This window comes from Cupressus sempervirens, chromosome 8 (assembly GCF_028749045.1).
Source record: "Cupressus sempervirens isolate cs-2001-9-10 chromosome 8, ASM2874904v1, whole genome shotgun sequence".
NCBI lineage: Eukaryota > Viridiplantae > Streptophyta > Pinopsida > Cupressales > Cupressaceae > Cupressus > Cupressus sempervirens.
The window spans coordinates 820,939,152-820,959,007 of NC_143125.1; the positions used below are offsets into that span (position 1 = coordinate 820,939,152).

At 34.5% G+C, this 19,856-nt stretch overlaps 1 protein-coding gene across 4 annotated transcripts in view; it reads left to right on the forward strand.

The window, feature by feature from the left end:
* Positions 1-15,768, forward strand: part of LOC149544916 (NADPH-dependent aldo-keto reductase, chloroplastic-like) — a 33,378-nt gene extending 17,610 nt beyond the window's left edge. For all 4 annotated transcript variants that reach the window (XM_089795458.1, XM_089795460.1, XM_089795459.1 and 1 more), the window contains 6 exons: positions 2,361-2,411; positions 2,704-2,780; positions 14,435-14,522; positions 14,626-14,853; positions 15,060-15,314; positions 15,405-15,768. In XM_089795458.1, the coding sequence (XP_089651584.1) occupies positions 2,361-2,411; positions 2,704-2,780; positions 14,435-14,522; positions 14,626-14,853; positions 15,060-15,314; positions 15,405-15,491 (786 nt within the window). In that variant the 3' untranslated portion in view covers positions 15,492-15,768. The remainder of the gene's footprint in view (positions 1-2,360; positions 2,412-2,703; positions 2,781-14,434; positions 14,523-14,625; positions 14,854-15,059; positions 15,315-15,404) is intronic.
* The last annotated feature ends 4,088 nt before the right edge of the window (positions 15,769-19,856 follow it).

Sequence of the window (19,856 nt, forward strand, 5' to 3'; positions counted from 1 at the left end):
ACTTTGATATTGATCTTGGTTTAGTTTCTTTGTTTTTAGTACATTGATCATTTGTTGGATACTTCGTGATATGGCAATGTTGCATTCAGAGTTGGCATAGATCGATCAGTTGCAGGTGCTCATGGAAACATAGAGCTGGAGATGATGGTGTTATCTCTTGTGATTAGAGATGTGTTTGTTGGGACGGTTGAAGGTTTCAACACTAGGACTATGAGGTATTTAGAGGTGTAAGTAGTGGGACATGGTGCATGGGTGGTGTACTGTTTATGTTCTTGATGCTACGAGTTTGTTGTTGCACTTCTATGTGATGCTGCTAAAAATGGACATGGTTAAGTTTGAATGGCGCATGGCCTCTTTGAGTAACTCTATGGATATGAGTACATGCTTCATCAAGTGGGTGATTGTTGGGTGTGCCAAAGCACATATGGTGCTCACTGTGTGGTGAGACCATTGTACGATGTGTCCACTGTACGGTATGTCCACTGTACATTGTGACATCGTACACAATCAGCCCAGTGATGAATCAGGCTTGCAGTGGAGCATATGGGCATGCTAGTTGCTTAGATGGGTACTCAATCTTGAGTATGGTGAAATATATTCTTGAGGCGAAGGGAGTGTCCGACCGAGGCGAAGGGTCTGTCATGACTTGGCATTGTGGTACGCTAGTTAGTGAAGTGTGTCTGGGTGATCGAAGGCGTCCACGTCACCAAAGGTGTCCGCATGACTAAAGCATCCACGTGATCGAAGACATGCATCCAAGTGACCGAATGCATCCGTGTGACCAAAGCATCCACATGACCAAAGGCATTCGCGTGTCTGAAGGCCAAAGGGAGTGTCCGGATGCCGAAGGGAGTATCCTGATGGCAAAGGGGGTGTCCGGAAGTTGAAGAGAGTATTTGATGTTGAAGGGAGTCATTGCCTGAAGGAGTGACCGTTAGAAAGATGAGTGACCGTTGGAATTGTCAAATGGAGGAGTTCTAAGGCTGCTAGTAACTGTTTTGTTCTTGATAGTTAATACACTAGATTCCATAACGAATTGCAAAATATATAAATCCCTGTGGGATTCGTGAGGAATTGCAGGCTATCAAGGTTGAAGGAAGGTAGAGTGTTAAAATGGTGTAGATTCAGGTTGATTGAAAAAGGCAATTTGGACTTGTGTAAAAGTCCATTGTTGCTTGTATATAACATTGTTACTGTAATAGAAAAGGTGACACTTGAGTCTTTGTGTGGTGGATTTTTCCTGAAAGGGTTTCCCGCATTAAATTTGGTTCCCTGTGTTTATCTTGTGTGCATGTTATTTTTTCTATGTTGTTGTTTTCTCCTATGCATCTCAATGTTTTTGAAGTAGATTTGAAATCTTTCCTATTTCCCTTGTAAATTGGCATTAGGAAGGGGTTTCTGTATTCTAGCTTTCCTAATAGTTTACATGTACATTGGAACTTAATAAACAATGGAACAAAATTGGTATTGAGAAGATGTTTAATTACAATCATATTGTTTTTCTTTTTTCTTTGCATGAGTAATCCAAATTGAAGGTTTTTATGACGTCTTTGGGATTTTTAGGGACAGCAATAAATTTTATTTAAAAACAAAGAAGCTAAAAGATGATGACTGAAGGATTAGATCCTACATATACTAAAAGAATGGAGGACTTCTATAATATCAAAACCTATTTGTAAAACATGGAAGAAAAGCACCATGAACATCAATTTGTAAATTTATATTAGTTTTTTTAATCTTATTATTATTTTGAATTTAGGGACAACATTTCTTATTATGTCTTTGACAAACTTGAGGTATTAATAGTCTGTTCTCAAAGAAGATACCATTCTAATCCTGTAAAACTGAATAGTATTGGCTTTATTTCTTAGTAATATCCTAAAATGATGTACCATAGGATGATAAATTATTTAGATAATAGGCTTTGAAAAACAAGGCTTTGTAAAATAAGGTATTGTGATATGTAAGGTTGGCTGGCAAGACGTATTGATTTTCTATATTGTGTATGCATTCTGGGCAGTTTTCATATTGTAAATAAATAAATTACATTTGTCATTTACTAATAGTTATGTAGTTGAAGGTCTTACATTTATGAGTACATCATGGGCATTTATATTGCTTCATATATATAGCTCCAATATGAGTATGCCTTCTTATTTTGTATATTAGGGTATAGTCATAAACACTTTGGCATTGTTTTTTATTTCAGGCATTTTACCATCAACAAACGTATTTTCCAATGTGAAGTAAATTGAAATCATTTTATTGAAACGTAACAATCATCCTTGCAGTGTATGTGAATTGGGTCCTTATTAGTTCTTTCAAATATCTAATACTTGTTTTAATCTTCTTGCTTGTAGGTTGGGTATAGACATATTGATTGTGCACGTGCATATGAAAATGAAAAAGAGGTAATTTCCAAAGATTTGTGTGGCTAGGCACTGTTAATAGGCAAGAAGACTTATCTCCATAAAATAATATTAAGTAAAGTTTGCAACCTTATTACTGTTTTTAGGTTCCATTAGTAGACAGAGTAACATCTGTAATTAATGCCCAATATATCTTAACTTCTGATTTATATTATGACAAGGATGGCATATACTTGGCTAGTGGTATACTGCTAAAATAAAGCAGATTATACAAGAGTTTGTGATCATATAGCACGCAGACCTTATTTTGAAACTGAGTGACTTTGTATGGCAGGTTGGTCTCGCATTGAAAGAAATGTTTGAAATGAATGTGGTGAAGCGTGAAGATATGTGGATTACATCCAAACTTCGGTAATACACAACTTTTTTGTAGTACAAGAGTATGTTCTTGTTTAGAGTTAGTCTGAAACAATCTAATACATGGATGAATTTATGGTTCTTCTAGTGTCAGAATTAGACATTATATTTGTTTTTATCTTGTATGGTAATCTGTAATCATAGTCCTTGAAGTTTAACAGCTACTCAGGCCATAAGTATTTTGTGTCATCAAATTGTCTATTGTATTTTCTTTTTTATAAAAGAATATGCAATGAATAATATAATGTCAATGGGCCCTTGGTCTACTGGTGAAGTTGAATGGCTCATAAAGACCCCACCATGGATCAAGTCTTTCTGAGTGCAAGGCTCCGACATCTTAAGGGATGAGTCCACGATCGTGCCTCGGGTGATTTTGACGGCGTGGATGCCCCTCAGTCCTTGGCTCTAAGCCGAAGAGGTTTCAGGCACAAGTGGGCTCGTATTGGGTTCCTAAATCGTTTCTGTGGTGGCCTTCGCTGGTTGGTAGCTCCCAAGCCTCCTGCCTTCGCTGGGCTGCCTCACAGGTCTGAACTCTCCATAAAAAATATAAAATTATAATAGTTACAACTTACAGATAGGAAAACCAAAAACCTGTTTATCACATGCTGACTGATTATAATTAAGGAGAGCTGGAAAACATAGAGCTTTAAAAAGGGTTAGAGTGAAAAAGTAAAACTAGTATCAAACACAAGAGAGAGCCAGAAAGTACTAGAGTGTGATGATTATAAGCATTTACACATGGCAGTAGGATAGAAGAATAAAGGCTTTATAAACACAGCATATCTGAGGGAGGTTTTCAAAACAATGTTTACCAACAACTTTCTGTTGTTGAGTAATATGCTACATTTCTGTTCCCTTTCAAGACCCATTGTATTTTTGATGTCTCCAGGAACAACTTTCTGCTGTTGAGTGATTATTATTTGCAGTATAGCATCCTACTCCTCTTTGGTCAATGCTTTGTTAACTTGCTTGTTCAAGATCTGTTTTTGAGTAGTAGCCAGCTTGGTGTGTGTTTTTTCTGACAGTTCACAAATGTCTGTGGATGCCTTCCCGTTCTAGTCATTCCTGTGTTCTAGCTTTTTGCATGTCTTTACATTGTGGGACTGGTTTGAAAGTAGCTGAATTCCACCAGTTTGCTACAAGAGAAGTGAAATATTGACCTTCGAAATAATCCTCTTATACCTAAAGATTGGTTTGAAACTTTTTTTGCATTACTTGTTGAAATAAAAATGGGTTAATGATAACAAGGTAGTAGGAAAGAATTTGGCTTGTATATCTGGAAATAGGCATATTCATTTTTTACAAAGCAGTGATTTATGTAGAATTTTGCATCATGTATCTATTTCCCTACATTTCGCTAGGTTTTCAGGATGGAGATGAGGGGCACATATCTGGGACAGATTTTTTGAGGCTATTATAGGGGATGACAAGGGAGGAACATATAAAAAGTAGGCAAATTTTTTCAAACAGTGATTTTAAATATTCATATGATAACATTGATAAAGCATTCATCACATATATTATAGAATCCGTAATACACAATATTAGAGCTGAATTGAAAGTTAACATGAGGGTTGAACTAATAAATAAGTGCCAAAACTTAAAATTTAATTGGTTCTAGAATTCGTTGTCAATGTGCTTATGATACAAAATACAACAAAATGTCCAAAGGTTGCATCTTTGAACTACAAAATGATTGTTTACAAAAACATATGATTGAAAATATGAGGCTAGCCTTGATTGGCATCTACTAGAAAGTACATCAAAATTAGAAACTAACTCTAAGCCATTGCTACTATGTGGAACCAAAGTAACAAGAATCGGAATCGGATCGGAATCGGCAAGGCCGAATCAAATCGTGAATCAGCCATGAATCGGAATCGAATCGGCCATGAATCGGAAAATTTAAAAAACCCTTGAAATTTAGTGAGTAACTTATTTCATAAACCCTTTATCGCTGATTCGATTCACCGATTCACAAAAAATCGTTTGGCTTGAATCGAATCGCCGAATCGCGTGAATCGCATGAATCGCCGTGATTCTTGGAACTATGTGTGGAACTACATCATCTAATGAAACTCCAACCAAAATCTTGCGTCTTATTCTTATCAATCCGAGGGTGTCTTTGGGATGAACATTCTACTTGAAAGTTGGAGCTTGTCGATACTTTGAAGTTTGATGATCTTGAAGTTACAAAGAACTCTGAATATCAACCAACTTATTTGTTCATCTATGGATCAGCCTATTTCTCTTGATAGAGTGGATGAAATTGTATATCGACAAATTATTCTTTGTAGTAGAGGAATTGGTAACTTAATAGCATTCTCAATTTTGGTGTACTTGTGCTATGTTCACCATCCAATAGGGTCAATTTTAGTAAATGTATTTTTTATCATATTCATCTCTAGTTTGTTGAATGTTGGATCACAAAAATTAGAAAAGGCAAGCCATTACTTGTGAAGTATATTGCTTGAATATGTCCATTAAAGGGCCTTCACTAACCTTCTTTCACCTCTTTGTCGTCAGAAGGAGGTAACTTACTAGCCTTTGATGAATACTATTTAAGATTTAGAGAAAAGACTACCATATGAAGTAGGGTGTTCATAGTGTTCGATTACTGCATTACAATGGGCTTAATATGTTGCTCATATAATCCTAAATTAGGATCCTGATTACAAATTGTTTGCTTCATCTGCCCTAACTTTCTATCAGATTTCTTATAAACCTATTTGAGACTAGGAGAGTTTATGTCAGTATACCTAATGACATCTACAAGAGGTGAGATGAAAAATAAAAAAAAGGTTAGAATAGTATAAAACTTAATTATAAAACTAGGGAGACATAAAAAATCAGCCTTTTTTGACCACAGTGGACTAGCACCGCCATCAAGGATCATTTGTTTGACATTTTTTAATTTAAGCAATGTTTGCAATAGGCCGTCTACTTTGGTTTAACTATCATCTAGTGTAAAGCCTCTTGCATATCAAGCATTCTCCCCAACAAATTGGAATACTTGGCATACCTAGTCTTCATAGGCCAGAAACAAAACTCCAAATATCTCTAGCTTCTACTATCACTCATTGCATCCAATCTATCTTCTCCCCCTTTCATAAACAAAACATGGTGTCCAAAGAATGTGCTCGCAAGCATACTCCACTATTATGTTAGCTGAATTGCATGCGTTGAATTGGTGACTACTTGTACTACATTTGAGGTCCCAACCTCCTTTATAACATCTCCCAAACATTTAAATTAGAATTTCTTGTCCTTACACTTCCTAGAACTATCATTAGCTCTAAGAAAACAAGAGCCAGTTGATGATGAGTTGCTGGTGTCTAATATTTGTCCACCCATTTATAACAATAGAGTTGGTTGTCCTAATTCAAGTTTGCCTCATGTCCTTCATCACCAAACTAACCTTCGCACTTTCATTGCCAAGGAAGGTGGTGAGTAGTATATGTTGTGTCAAGTGAATAAGGGACAAACAAAACCTACATCTTTTAATATTTGTTTGGAGTAAGGAGAATTTGCTACATGGAATGGGATAGCATGGGCATAGAAAAGATGGCTTTGGAAGAGTTTGACACATCGCATGCTTGCATATTGAGAATATTATTACAACTGTCTTTGCCTTCTCATTAGTACTAGTTTTTCTCTTGTGGGAAAATCAGCACTATCTATTCTGATCTAATTTGCCAGTTTGAGTTCATATTCCAATTTGGGCTCGAAGAACCCAGTTTACTGATACAAAAGCATATAAGAACTCTCTCTCTCTCTCTCTCTCTCTCTCTCTCTCTCTCTCTCTCTCTCTATATATATATATATATATATATATATATATATATATATATATATATATGGGGCTTCAAACCTTGTCATAATGTTTTCAATGAAGAACTTAGTTACAACCTTGCTAGTAGACTAATTAGTTGGTATGGCCTCTACCCATTTAGTGAAATAATCAATGGCTACCAATATATATATATATATATATATAACCTAGAAGCATGAATTAAGAACATATAAATAACAAAAAGACCATAAACTTGTAGTCATATCATCATGATCATACCAACATTGCATATATAACCTAGAAGCATGAATTAAGAACATATAAATAACAAAAAGACCATAAACTTGTTGTCATATCATCATGATCATACCAACATTGCATCATATACTAAAACATCAAAATATTAAAATGATAATATCAAGTTCAAGAGTCATTGTTTCAACCATAGTTGGAAAACTCGTTCTCGGCAATAACTTGGCCGATCCAAATTTTTTGAGAAACTTGAAATTGCCAAAAACTCGACGAAAAAATGGGCAATAAATTGACACTTTTATCGAACATTTGAAAATATATAATTTCTAAAAATATTATTAGAAACCACAAACATATAACACCAAATTTGTAGAATATATACTAATTTGTGATTTCCATCATAATATTAATCAAGGTTTTGAGTTATATTCATTATTAATAATTTATTTTGTCTTAAATAAATCAGTTTGTTTTTCATTTGTATTTTATTTACATATAATTAGTAAATACATTTGTCAGCTACATAAAATTTATTTGATGGATCAAAATACTAATGATAACTAATTTATTTTGTATTAAATAAAATTTGTATTATACAAAAGTATTAAAATACTAAATTAGTAAATACATTTACATATAATTTCCATATATAACTACATTTACAATTTCTATAATTTGCAAAGATACTAAAATATATTAATAAATATATTTTATTTTACAAACGAGTTTTTTAAGCACATATACATATGAACCACGATTTATATTTACATTTATTTTACTAAGATTTCTAAAAGATACTCCCAACTTTATGTTACAATCTTATTTAAAATATATTTACATTTAACTGTAAATTCCTAAGATTCCTAAACTATATTATGAAATACATTTACATCAATAAAAAATAGTAAAATACAATTACATTTAATATTACTATATATTACTATATTAATATATTACAAATTACAAAATACAAGGTATACGAAACATTTACATTAAAACATATTTAGACTGAACAAATTAATTAATTTTGCAAATTGGTTGGGTTGGGATATTGGGAGAAGTCATAGTTATAGTCTCTATAGAGTTGGTTGCTAAATGAAGACGACACACTGTTGAATGAAGACATGTGACACGAATGAAGTCTCTATAGAAATAATCAACGATGGTACAAAGACAAACCGCCACTAAAATATTTATTAAAACCCTAAACGTGATTCTTAGGACTTTGTCAAGCGGTTTTTTGACTTTATCGGCAAGATTCACGGGAAATGTCGTAGCGATATTTGCTTAACGGTGAAATATTCGGTGATTATATCCTGAGCTTCTTTTTTTTGCGATATATCGCGAGTTAGGCAATATTCCACCGATTCTTTGAACTATGGTTTCAACTTTCACAATTGGAACTTTATAGTAAGTTTCAATCATCTTGTGGATTATTCATTAGCTAAATCTTCTTCTTCATCATCAATGGCATTAGTTGATTCACAAATAGCTCTAAGGCCACTTGGATTAGCTGCACATATACTCCTTGTTAAGGTCCACAAATGTAGCAATTGCAAATTGAGGAGTAGAAACATCCAAGTTTGTATGCTTTGCATTTATATTTCACATATTTGACTTCCCTTCTTTGTATTCATTCTCCTCGTGTGAAAGGAGACACAAGTTGGAATGCACACATACTAAGGTCTCCGTTTTCTTTGATTGCAATGTATTGCACTTTACTAAGTAGATGAAAGAATATGTGCTCCAATTTATTTTGGATACATATGGACTAACAACTTATAAAGACATGACAAAGTAAACAATCAAAATTAAATTAACAAAGTTATAAAAATATGGGCAACTCATGAAGATGTTAAATATAATTATAAAGAAAACTTGTGATACAATTTTGATTGTGGGGAGTTACAACAATGGAATTACTAGCCATGGAGGTACCACACTCTATGAGCATCCTTTAATTGATGACAAACAGTGTCAATATTTAGACCTCTTGCATTCATAAACTCAGTGAACTCATCTCCAATCAAATCTTGCATATCATCTTTAGAAAAGAGTCTAAAGAATCCTGCCTTGTAGCCATCACACACTTCTAAATCTTAAACCTTTGTGGCATATCAAGACATTGTTTGCTATAGTATATTGGTGTGAATGTATAGGTGACAAGATGGAGAGGAGTGGTCATCTTGTTGCATCTTTATACAACAATTTCTTGTAATTGTGTGTTGAAGGTCTCCTTAGGATTGCTCTTTGTCATTTATGATTTTCTTTATCTTCTCAAGCACTGAGTTGATGCCATTATACACCTCTCTGATGCAAGGCCTATCCATGTTAGTGTATTGAAGCAAGCCTATAATGGGCTCATTGAGGATAAGGAGATACTCCACACATTCCCACCATGATTTATCCAATATCCTTTGCTAATTCTTGTTGCCCACTCAGTGCTGCTTGGCTTCTATGTGTATCAATTTTTGCTGATCCCATATTGCAAAGTGTCATTTTCACTTTCACAAGTCGTCTGAAGATGATTATGTAAGATGCACAATAGGTCTCAACAACCTATGATAATAATGAAAGCAAAATAATACAATGAAATTGAGACAAACTTTAAAAAAAAATACATATCACACAATAAAATAAAATAAAAGTAAAATACTGAATTTAATTTTTTTTTAATTCACTTATCTATAGCTTCAAATTTGAGAATAATATGAAAATTCCTTTAGACATATAGTTTGTGATAAACATTTGGATGTTCTTAGTCTTTGCATGTACCTCTTTGATTTTCTTGTTTTTGTTGCCAATGTTTTGTAGTATAAGATTGAGCGGATCGCACAAGGTATTCAAAAGATATGTTGATACTGCTTTTTAACTAACAAGCCAACAATATACTACTTTGCATTGTCCATTAGAACTTGAAAAACATTTCTACGTCCCATGGTCTCGATTAGGTGAGGATATCAGCAATAAATGACTCATCTTTTACTTGCCCCTCACAATCCATAGATTTTAAAAAACATTGTCATTTTTTGGGACAGTGCTATGACATTAATTGAGGCACAATTTCTTGAATGTTTCAACCCATCTGAAACAATGGATAACCATCTCTTAATCCATAAATCCCTTATGGGCCTCAATTCATCCTCCACCCCCTTGATCTTTCTTTCCAAAAAAGTGTTACATATCTTCTCATAATTGGGGCCCTTATACCCTCTTGGAGTTTCGTTAACACTCTTCAACATCTTCCAGTATGGGGAGCAAACAAAATTGAAAGGGGATCGATTTGCATATATTCATCTTGCTATATCTTGGTCGACACTGTCTTGAGTCTCATTTCGAAATGAAGTTTTCATAGGTCTCTTTCTTTTTTGTGCAATGGGTGTTTGAGTTTCAGTTTCATGCTTGGTGATAAATTTCACAATATTCTGATTTAAAGATGGGGGCTACATCTGCTAATTCATGCTCCATGATAATGTCTTAGCATGGTCTCATTTGGTATGGGAGTATTTTTTTTTTCTAGGGCATATCTTGGCTCCTTTTCTAGGGAATCCACACAAATGGCCTACCGCCCAATTATATGAACTTTTCATTTTCAATGGAATCCCCATCTTCTGGAAGTGGTCTTATAATATCAACATACTTCCACAAAGGGAATCAGAATTTGGATCCTTTTTTTTTCATTATTGGTATTGCCCATGGACAAAGAGGTAGAAGCCATCAGAGTTCCTATGGCAAGAATTTTTTTTATACATTTAAATTAAAAACAAGAGAATGGAGAAACATTAGGTAGATCTTATGGACATTATCTTCCAACTCTCTCTTGCTCAACCACCTACTTGCTCCATCTCAAGAGAGACCAATCTGTTTGTACAACAATTGAGCCATTGACTTAATTCATTTTAGAACATCTTTTCAGAGTTTGAATGTCAAAATTTTATTAAAATTGCCGAAAAAAAGATATACCTGGTATTTTTTGGCTGGGTTCAGTTGTAATCCGACCGAATTCACTTGGGTTTGAACCTTATAAATTGACTTGAACAACAATTTTTTGGTTGGGTTTACATGTGGTCTAGTGGAATTTGTCTGATCCAACTCAGGTTTTAACTTCTTTCTCATCCTCCTTTATATTGAATACATCGTAACCCTAATGTTGTCATTAGATCCAATAGATGAGAACATTCTCTCATGTATTCCTAAAATTTGATTTACAAATGTGACACAACATTCTATTGCTTGATTTTCTTTGTATCTCTATGTAGGGTGTTGGAAAGTGGAGAAAATGCTTTTGGATTCTAAAAGGCTTTTTGCATAATGTTTTTCAATTGCAAAAGGGGACTCAAATGGATTTTATGGTTGTTCCACTTCACCCACAACACTTGCATAAATTGATGAACCCCCAACTGAGCTTGAATGTCTCACATTTTTATTTCTTTCTTCCTTCTTGTGCTCACTATCCTCACTACTAATGCTAATGTTGTTTTTGGGAAACAATAATGCAAGTTCAAACAGTAAATAGAAAAAAACCTCCTTTATTCCTTTTAACTTCGAAGAAAGATAGGAAAAGGGGAAAAAAAAACTTCCCTCTTTCACATCTTTGGTTACCTTACTCTGTAGTGCTTACTAATTTTAATTTTATAGGCACATCTTCAAACCCATTCAAAATGATTTTTTTTCACTCCAATTTGGCTCCAAATGTTTTCTTCATGTAAAATGGGTTAAGTTGAGGTAGGCAGCTTTTTTTTGAGATAATTTAGGGCTAAGTGTAGTGTGTGAGACCACAACAAATAAAAATATAACAATCATTTTTAATTTTGGAATTTTTTAAAATAAAAAATCACTCGCAAAGTCATGGAATTGCCAGCTGTCCCTCAGATAGCCAGGGCCAGATCAGATATCCCAAGCCATCTTGGGGATGTCTGACCATGTGGTTGAGATGGTCACACAATTGAGGGTTGTTTGACACATTTCTGTCCGTCTCAAGGATCTTAGGCTATCCCTGGAATGATCAGAGATGGGCACATCTAAGAAAACAGTGGGGACTCATTCCTAGGGAACTTTTCTATTTCCTTTTCTTCTGGAGGTTCATATCAATTAAGGTACTTACTTCAAGGAGCTTCATGAGAGCTTCAACAATTCTAATATTCAGACGTTTGGCACCTCTTTATTCCTTGGGAGGTTTGATGGTATTGAAGTTTCCTATGAGAAGACCATTTTATTTGAAGAGTTTAGGTCCAATCTTTGAGACTTTCTGTATTGATGGTATCACTGGATTTGTTTTTGGTGGTATGTTTACATTGCTTACTCTCCATGTGTCCAAATTCACATGAAAAGGAATAATAAGGCTGTACATCACATGAAGATTAAATGGTGAACAATTACATTCCCTGGTGGATTCCTATGTATGGAAATCCTTTGTGGGCACATGCAATTCTTGTAACGTGATTAAATCAATGCAATTAGATGTAACTGGTTTCTTGGCAAGTTGGAGCCTCTGATTCCCCTTGCATTCTAGGAAAGTATCCCTATTATTCTTCCGCCAGGTACTTATTTTCACTGTTTCCTTCCTCGTGCAGCTTTGGTATCTTTTGTTCATTATTTTGTTTTGCTCCAGTAATTCTAGATTTGTTATGCCTGATGTGGGACTTTTTGGTGCAGTAGGTACTGTGACTCCTTTGATCACAATGGGAGGAGTTTGAATTGCCAAATTGGTTTGTTTCTCCCTACTGTTGTTTGGTTGGTTTGTTATCCTTTGATTTGGTTTGAGAGATAGAAGCTTTTATTGTGAAATGAACCATTCTTCCCTCAATTAAGTAGATTTCAACATTTCCATGAATAATCTGTTTCAGAACTTTATTAGGTCAGAAAATGGAGACAATTATCTTTGGACCATTGAGGGAACCTCATCATTTGATCTAGGGATACTGCCTAAACAATCTGACAGATAAAACTGCCCTCTTTCCCAAAATTCTGAACAGCCAAGTGATGGAGCAAGATTGTGTTGAAGCATTGAGCTTCTGACATAGTTCATTTATTTCGTTGTGAGAAATGTATTCTGTTTAGGTATGGCATAAAGTCCTTAACATGTTTGTACAAATCTTTGTGTACTGTTTCATAGCATCCGTTTCTCCAACTGTTAGGATGCAAATCAAACAAATACTTACAAAGAAGGGCCTTATAAATTGTTTGATGTTCAAATGAGAATTCTGCTTGTGCTTGCACGTGAAAACTTTTATTGACAGTATGGTAGTTCATCTAAATGGCATTGTAAAGGCTGTAAGCCATTATAGGAGGTTCTTTGCTCATTTGTATGAGTGTGGTTTGTTTTGGGCATGTTTTTGGTATTAGTTATCATATGGCAAGTTGTGTTAGATTGTGGTGACTGATCAGGAAAGTACTGTACATACTTCATAAATAGTGGGGTTCGGGGCATCGCCCCGAAAAATTTTTTTTTTGGAAGTAGCCGACATGGTAGCCGACATATTATGGCCGACATATGGCCGACATGTTATAACCCTAAAGCGGTTTAATACTTGTATAAAAAGGGCTTAGGGTTGGGTATTATATATATATATATATATATATATATATATATATATGTGGTGATACGAAATTGGTTCTTGCGGCGGTATTGAGCTGTAAGGGATTACGGATTGTAATCAGGTTGTAATCACTGGATTGTAATAAGATCGGACTTGCTGTTTGGTGGACGTAGCCCAGGGATTGGGTGAACCACGTTAAATCTTGGTGCCTTGTGTTCATTTCTGTGTGTTCTATTATTTTTGTTATTGGTTATATTTGCATGTAGTTTTTATTTCTGTCCGTGGTTTATCCTAACAAGTTGGCCATGAATGATGGATACTTTCAGAACTATTATGGTTCGATTCTCATAAAATTGTTTTTGTGGCTTTGTCTCTAGTCTTGTACAGTTTGATTAGCTTAAAAGATTTATGGTCATTTGGGTTGAACATAGGTAGATGAGCCACTGATCTATATAGTTAGAGGGTTGTAAAGTTATCAATGATAAAAATTAGAATCTTTAATAATCAAAGACCTAATACTTTTTATTCTGCATTTCCACAGTATATGTTTGCAATATTATTATTGGTTTACTTCTACGATGTGAATATGATTTCTTTAGATACCGTCTTCAACCAGACATTATCATCTACATGTATTGCTTTTTCTTTTGTCTGGTAACATGGGAACTATTGATCTGGCCCAAGCGGTTTAGGCTACACTGGAGTTCAGCCCCAGTACTAAAACATCCAAACCTGTGAGCACATCGGTCTGGCAGGGGCACAAAGGATATGATTTCCATTATCCGATGATGTTTTCAGCCTTAGTGGCCACACCAATGCCATATTTTAATCATTCCACCAGTCCTTTAATGTCCCGTGTATATATTGCTTGCTAGAAAAAGTACGGTATTGCAGTTTTAATTTCTTGCAAATTCTCAGAAACATCTTATATGATTAATTGTCAAACTATCATCACATTTGACTTTGCCTACTGTAATTGTTGACTACTTTATTGTTCCTAAATAAATAAAAATTAATTGCTAGCATTTTCAAATTCATTCACCCTCTTAAGCTTACTATTACAGGGTCAGTGATTGCGCCCCTGGAAAGGTGGCAGGAGCCTTGGATAGTACTTTACAAGACCTGCAGTTAGACTATATTGATCTTTACCTTGTATGTAATTTTTTTTACCCTTTTAAATAAATTTTCCTTGAATTCATTTTTACTTACTGCGGTAAGTACAGCCATAACATTCATTTGCCTGCATTTGCAATAGATGCATTGGCCAAATGCTGATATTTCTGGCACATGGAAGGAAATGGAGAAACTTGTTGATACTGGAAAAGTCCGTGTTATTGGTGTTAGCAATTTTTCTTCCAAGAAGTTGCAGGATATGCTTGCCTATGCAAAAGTGGTGCCAGCTGTGAATCAGGTTGAACGCCATCCAATGTGGCAACAACACAATCTTCAAGCTTTTTGCAAGTCTAAGGGCATTCATGTATCAGTAAGTATACTTTCACACAAAACAATTTCTGATACTGAATATTTTCGACCTGATCTAGGACTTACTCTGATATGTATCATAGCAAGCTGTGTATATATCTGCTTACCAAAAACATTGTATATCAAATTCAATGCATGTGCTGGATTCGATATTAAGTTTTCCAGTGTTTTCATTCTTATTTTAAAAATATTTTCTCATGATTACAGGCGTACTCCCCTCTGGGCTCCCCAGGTACTGGATGGTTTAAAATAAAAGTGAAAGTTCTAGAGCATCCTGTGCTGAAGGAAGTGGCAAAAGAATTGGGTAAGACACCTGCACAAGTTGCACTTCGCTGGGGTGTACAAAGTGGCTATAGTGTGCTTCCAAAAAGCAGCAGTGAAGATAGAATCAAAGAAAATTTTGATATATTTGATTGGTCAATCCCTCAACATTTATTTGATAAGTTTTCCCAAATTGAACAGGTATGGAGCTCTAGTCAGCCCTGTTTTATTGCCACTCCTTTTTAACTCTTTTTTGTTTCAATTTTAATGCCTTGTTGTCTACATTTTTAGGTAAGGTTGCTTCAAGGAGATTTTCTTGTGAACAAAACACGTGGCCCATTCAAAAGTTTGGAGGACCTTTGGGATGGAGAAATTTGAAACAATTTCTTCTTTTGCGAGCTCTGCCTTGTTTTGCAAGTGGGAAAGAGGAAATCCGTCCTCGATGCATTTCCCCCGATTACCTTTCCGGGCTTCATCTAGTTATGTTTGCAATTTCTCCATGGTTTCAGTGCTGGTTACATAATTTCTATGGCTGATTTACAGTAGCACTTTCTTGTACTTTTTTAGCATGTTTGACATCTTGTGATCATTTAAGAACATTATTAAAATTGACCTGCTCATTTCTATTCTATAAGTTCAAGTGATTGAAAGTACAGATCAAGTGCATAGCTAGAATTTTAGGGTAAGGAAGAGGTAGTGAACCAAATAATGGAGCAAACTTAATAGATTTTCATGAATCAACAAAAACAGCCTCTCAAAAAATCTGTTGAAGTTCTATAATTTGAACTTGCATCTTCGGTGTTCATTCCTTTTTAATCCTTCAAAGTTTGCATGAGAGGTGATGAGCCAAGAAAGAAATAGATAAATCTAGTAGATACTGAGGTATCGAGGTGATGAGCCAAGAAAGAAATAGATATATCGAGTAGATACTGAGGTATCGACATTGAAAATCTCAACAAAAAGTTCCGATCCTTAATTTGAACCTCATATCTTTTTGTTTTTTTGGTTTCTTTTTATATTTTGTGGTGAGATCTTGAAATTGTAGGTTGATTGTGTGAAGACTTGGGGCTGGCAAGTTCTTGAGTTGAGTTTGATAATATTTATGTAAGAACAATATTTCAGGCTGGTACATGTATATCAGGAATGAAATCCTCGCCACAAGTTACCCTACCGAGCCCTACCCTGAAACATTTTATATTTTGTGGTGAGATCTTGAATTTGTAGGTTGATTGTGTGAAGACTTGGGGCCGGCAAGATCTTGAGTTGAGTTTGATAATATTTATGTAAGAACAATATTTCAGACTGGTACATAGATATCAGGAATGAAATTCTCGCCACAAGTGAACCAAATTAATTGCCATTAAATAATGTGAAGATATGCACAAAATGTCAATGTATGCATTTAAATAGTTGTGTGAGAATTATCATGAAGTCGGTGGGTGTGTTAAACGTCTGTAATATTTAAGTACTAAATTATCACTGAAGATTAAAGGAGATATAGTCATACGGGAGAGAGTTGAGCGATCGCTTATATAATGTGAAAAATAGAAGTCTGATACAATTGTTTCCAAGATTGATTTAGACTATTGGGGTATCATTAATTGATTATATATTTTTTGTTGTTGATGAAATCGTACTTCTCAAACCAATAAAATGCTTGACAAAGGCTTGATGAAGATATTCAATAGTTGTTGAGAAATGTTGCACATCAATTTTTTCATGTTCTATTTGCTCAAGAATGTGATGCGCATTATTATAACGTGTCTTGTCATTGTACTTGTCATTGCATTGAATGCCTGCCTATGTTATTATTTTGGCATGTAGTACTTGCTGATGAATATGATGCACATACTTGATGTAACATGTTTATATTGACAAGTAATCTACCCAAATCCTGAATCTGCAAAGTCAAATTCTTCATATGGGTGACGTGACCATTGTAGTTGTTCTATTGTCCAATCCTTTGGCTCCATAAGAGATCTAGAAAGTTTTAATATTTGCTCAACCATGCGATCGGACCACTCCAATCGGTGAATCTAACGCATGTCTATGTTGTGGTGTTTCAGCATGTAGTACTATGCTGATAAATATGATTCATATACTTGATGCGACGTGTTCATATTGACAATGATTTGATTAACTGCCCAAATCGTCAATGTGCAATGCCTAATTTTTTATTAAGGTGATGGGACCATTGCAATTGTTGTGTCCAATCCTTTGGCTCCATCAAAGATTTGTAACATCTCAATTTATTTCTTAATCATGCAATTGTTACAAATAGGTCTTTCATAATCTTCAACTTCTATTTTTATTATTACGGCTCCATTTTGAAATAAGGTTTAATAATTAATACTAATAATAGAACAATTAATAATATTAAAATATATAAATAAATAAATAATATAATATAATTAGAATGTGAGTAAATATATTATTTTGATTAGCATTGGAGAAAAGGGGGATCCCATAATCAAATTGACACTCTAAATCTTGCATCAGCATTTTATGGCATTTCATTAGTATGAATGACAATAGCTTACATAAGGGCTTATAATCCATCAAATATAGTTAGTCTGCCTTTGTCCTCCACTTTATGACAACTGCAATTATCACAATAATCTATAGAAGAGATATTCGCAGAGACTTATGAGCAAACCTTCCCAGGTTTGAGCATAGCCAAGGATACATATTCATCATCAACCACAATACCATATAGTTGTTATATACAACTTTGTAGTGGTTGCCTTGGAAGAAAGTGCACCATAACTATTATTCAAGTGGTGAGATCTAGTTGTAGGAAATGCTACAGATAACAATTTATAGATGAATTCATATAGACTTGCAGATGTTTCAACATCAAGTGATCGAAAGGGTCTATTGTTCAATTCTACCAAACTGCTTGATGAAATAGCTATGAATTAAATTCAAAATCTTTGAGAGGTTTTGGAAGAAAAATGGTAGGTGACATTTCATTCATGGTGTTGTTGGAATCATATCTCTACACCTTTTATTTTAACAGAGTTATGACTTTAGAGACTAGTATATGATAAGATATGGGTAGGTGGTTTGACTTGATTGGCAAGGATTTCAAGTGGTAGGCACTAGGTTTAGTTTATCCCCAACTCACATGGTAACAAAGGATGTATCATGTCAACATCATAATATCACATTAATGAGTTAACAAGGCAATATATAGTTAAAAGGGGAACTATTGATTCCCAAAATTTAATAAGATACATGTCAAATAAATTGCTTCGCTTGATAATCTTGATTGAAGATGAATACCATGTATTGTATAATTTTCCATCTTAACAAGCTTCGTCTTATCATTTATCTTACCTCATTTTGTTTTTCTATTGAGAAAAAAAAAGGATTGACCCTTACAGATTGGAATAGCCAATAAGTAAATGAAATGAGAACCAAGAGATTTGGGATAAATGGAATAAGCCATTCAAAGAAGAAAAAAGAAGGCGAGACGCAACTTTGACCAAAAGGAAACAACATACACCCTTGGAATCCCACTCAAATAATGCTAAAATTAAATAAGTTATGTTTCACCCTATAACTCTAGGTTGAGATTGAGAGATTTAGGAAGGCGTCTCTTTTGCCTTCACACAATAGTCTAAGTGATATTATCATCAAAAATCCATATAACAAGGAAAAATGGATGAAAATCCTCTAACAAAGGATTATTAGTTTACATAGAAGGACCAATAGAGTGACAAGGTAAGGAAGCCGAGCAATAAATCATTTCTCCATGAGTAAGATTGTGTTGAATTGAAGTTGAAGGTATTGCGGGCTGATTGATAAAGCAAGTGGTTGGAATTCTCTAATGGGAGGTGATTGATTCGAAGAGCTAAGATGTTAGAGAATATCAATTTCTTGGGAAGGATGGTTGTACTAAGAGAAGCCATCATCAATGGAGTGTATCATTAGATGATGGTCTTTGGTAGTTTCTATCACATCATTGTATTCTTGTAATAGGAGGGGGAGGGGGAGGAAATCCACTTCTAGATGTCCCATTTAAAAGCATCATCTACACCCAAAGTGGATACCCTTAGTCAAGTGGTTTGAATTCAAGATTTACCATCTATCAAAACATCCCTGCGTGGAGGCTTGGAGTTATCAATGTCCACGAAAGAGGTATAAAAATATGGTCCATGAAAGAGGTAGCAATTTTTTTTATAACATATATTTTCACAAATTTGAGAGTTCCATTTAAAAGATGAAGTTAAATGAGTTTGATATTTAGAGGTTTCAAAAGGGGATTGAAGTTGTCTAGGAAAGAGTTCAAATATATAATGGAACGTTCAATTATGCTCTTTATGGTTGACTTCTACAAAATCAAAACATAATTGTGAATATTTGAAAGTGGAGATACAAAATCAAATCAATTTTTTTTGTATTTTTTTTTTCAATTTCTACTTTTTCTCAGTCAAAATTCATAATAGAAAAACCAACATGAAAAAGAATGTGAACACATCTTTCTGAAATGTTTATTTAAAATTCTAAATATTGAATTGTTACTATTAATAAAAATAGTAATTAGAGAATGTTAACATTGGCTTTCGCTTGGCGTTTGAAAACTCCCACTTGGCGCTTAGTGCCTTTGCCATGGCCATTTCCAGCTGCTCCTTTGTGGTCCCTCTGGCTTGTGGGGATGCTTCGCGACCAACTTCTTTTGGTGTTCATTCGAGTTTTTTGGTTGCTCTTGCTATTGGGGGCAAAACGTTTACGGATGTG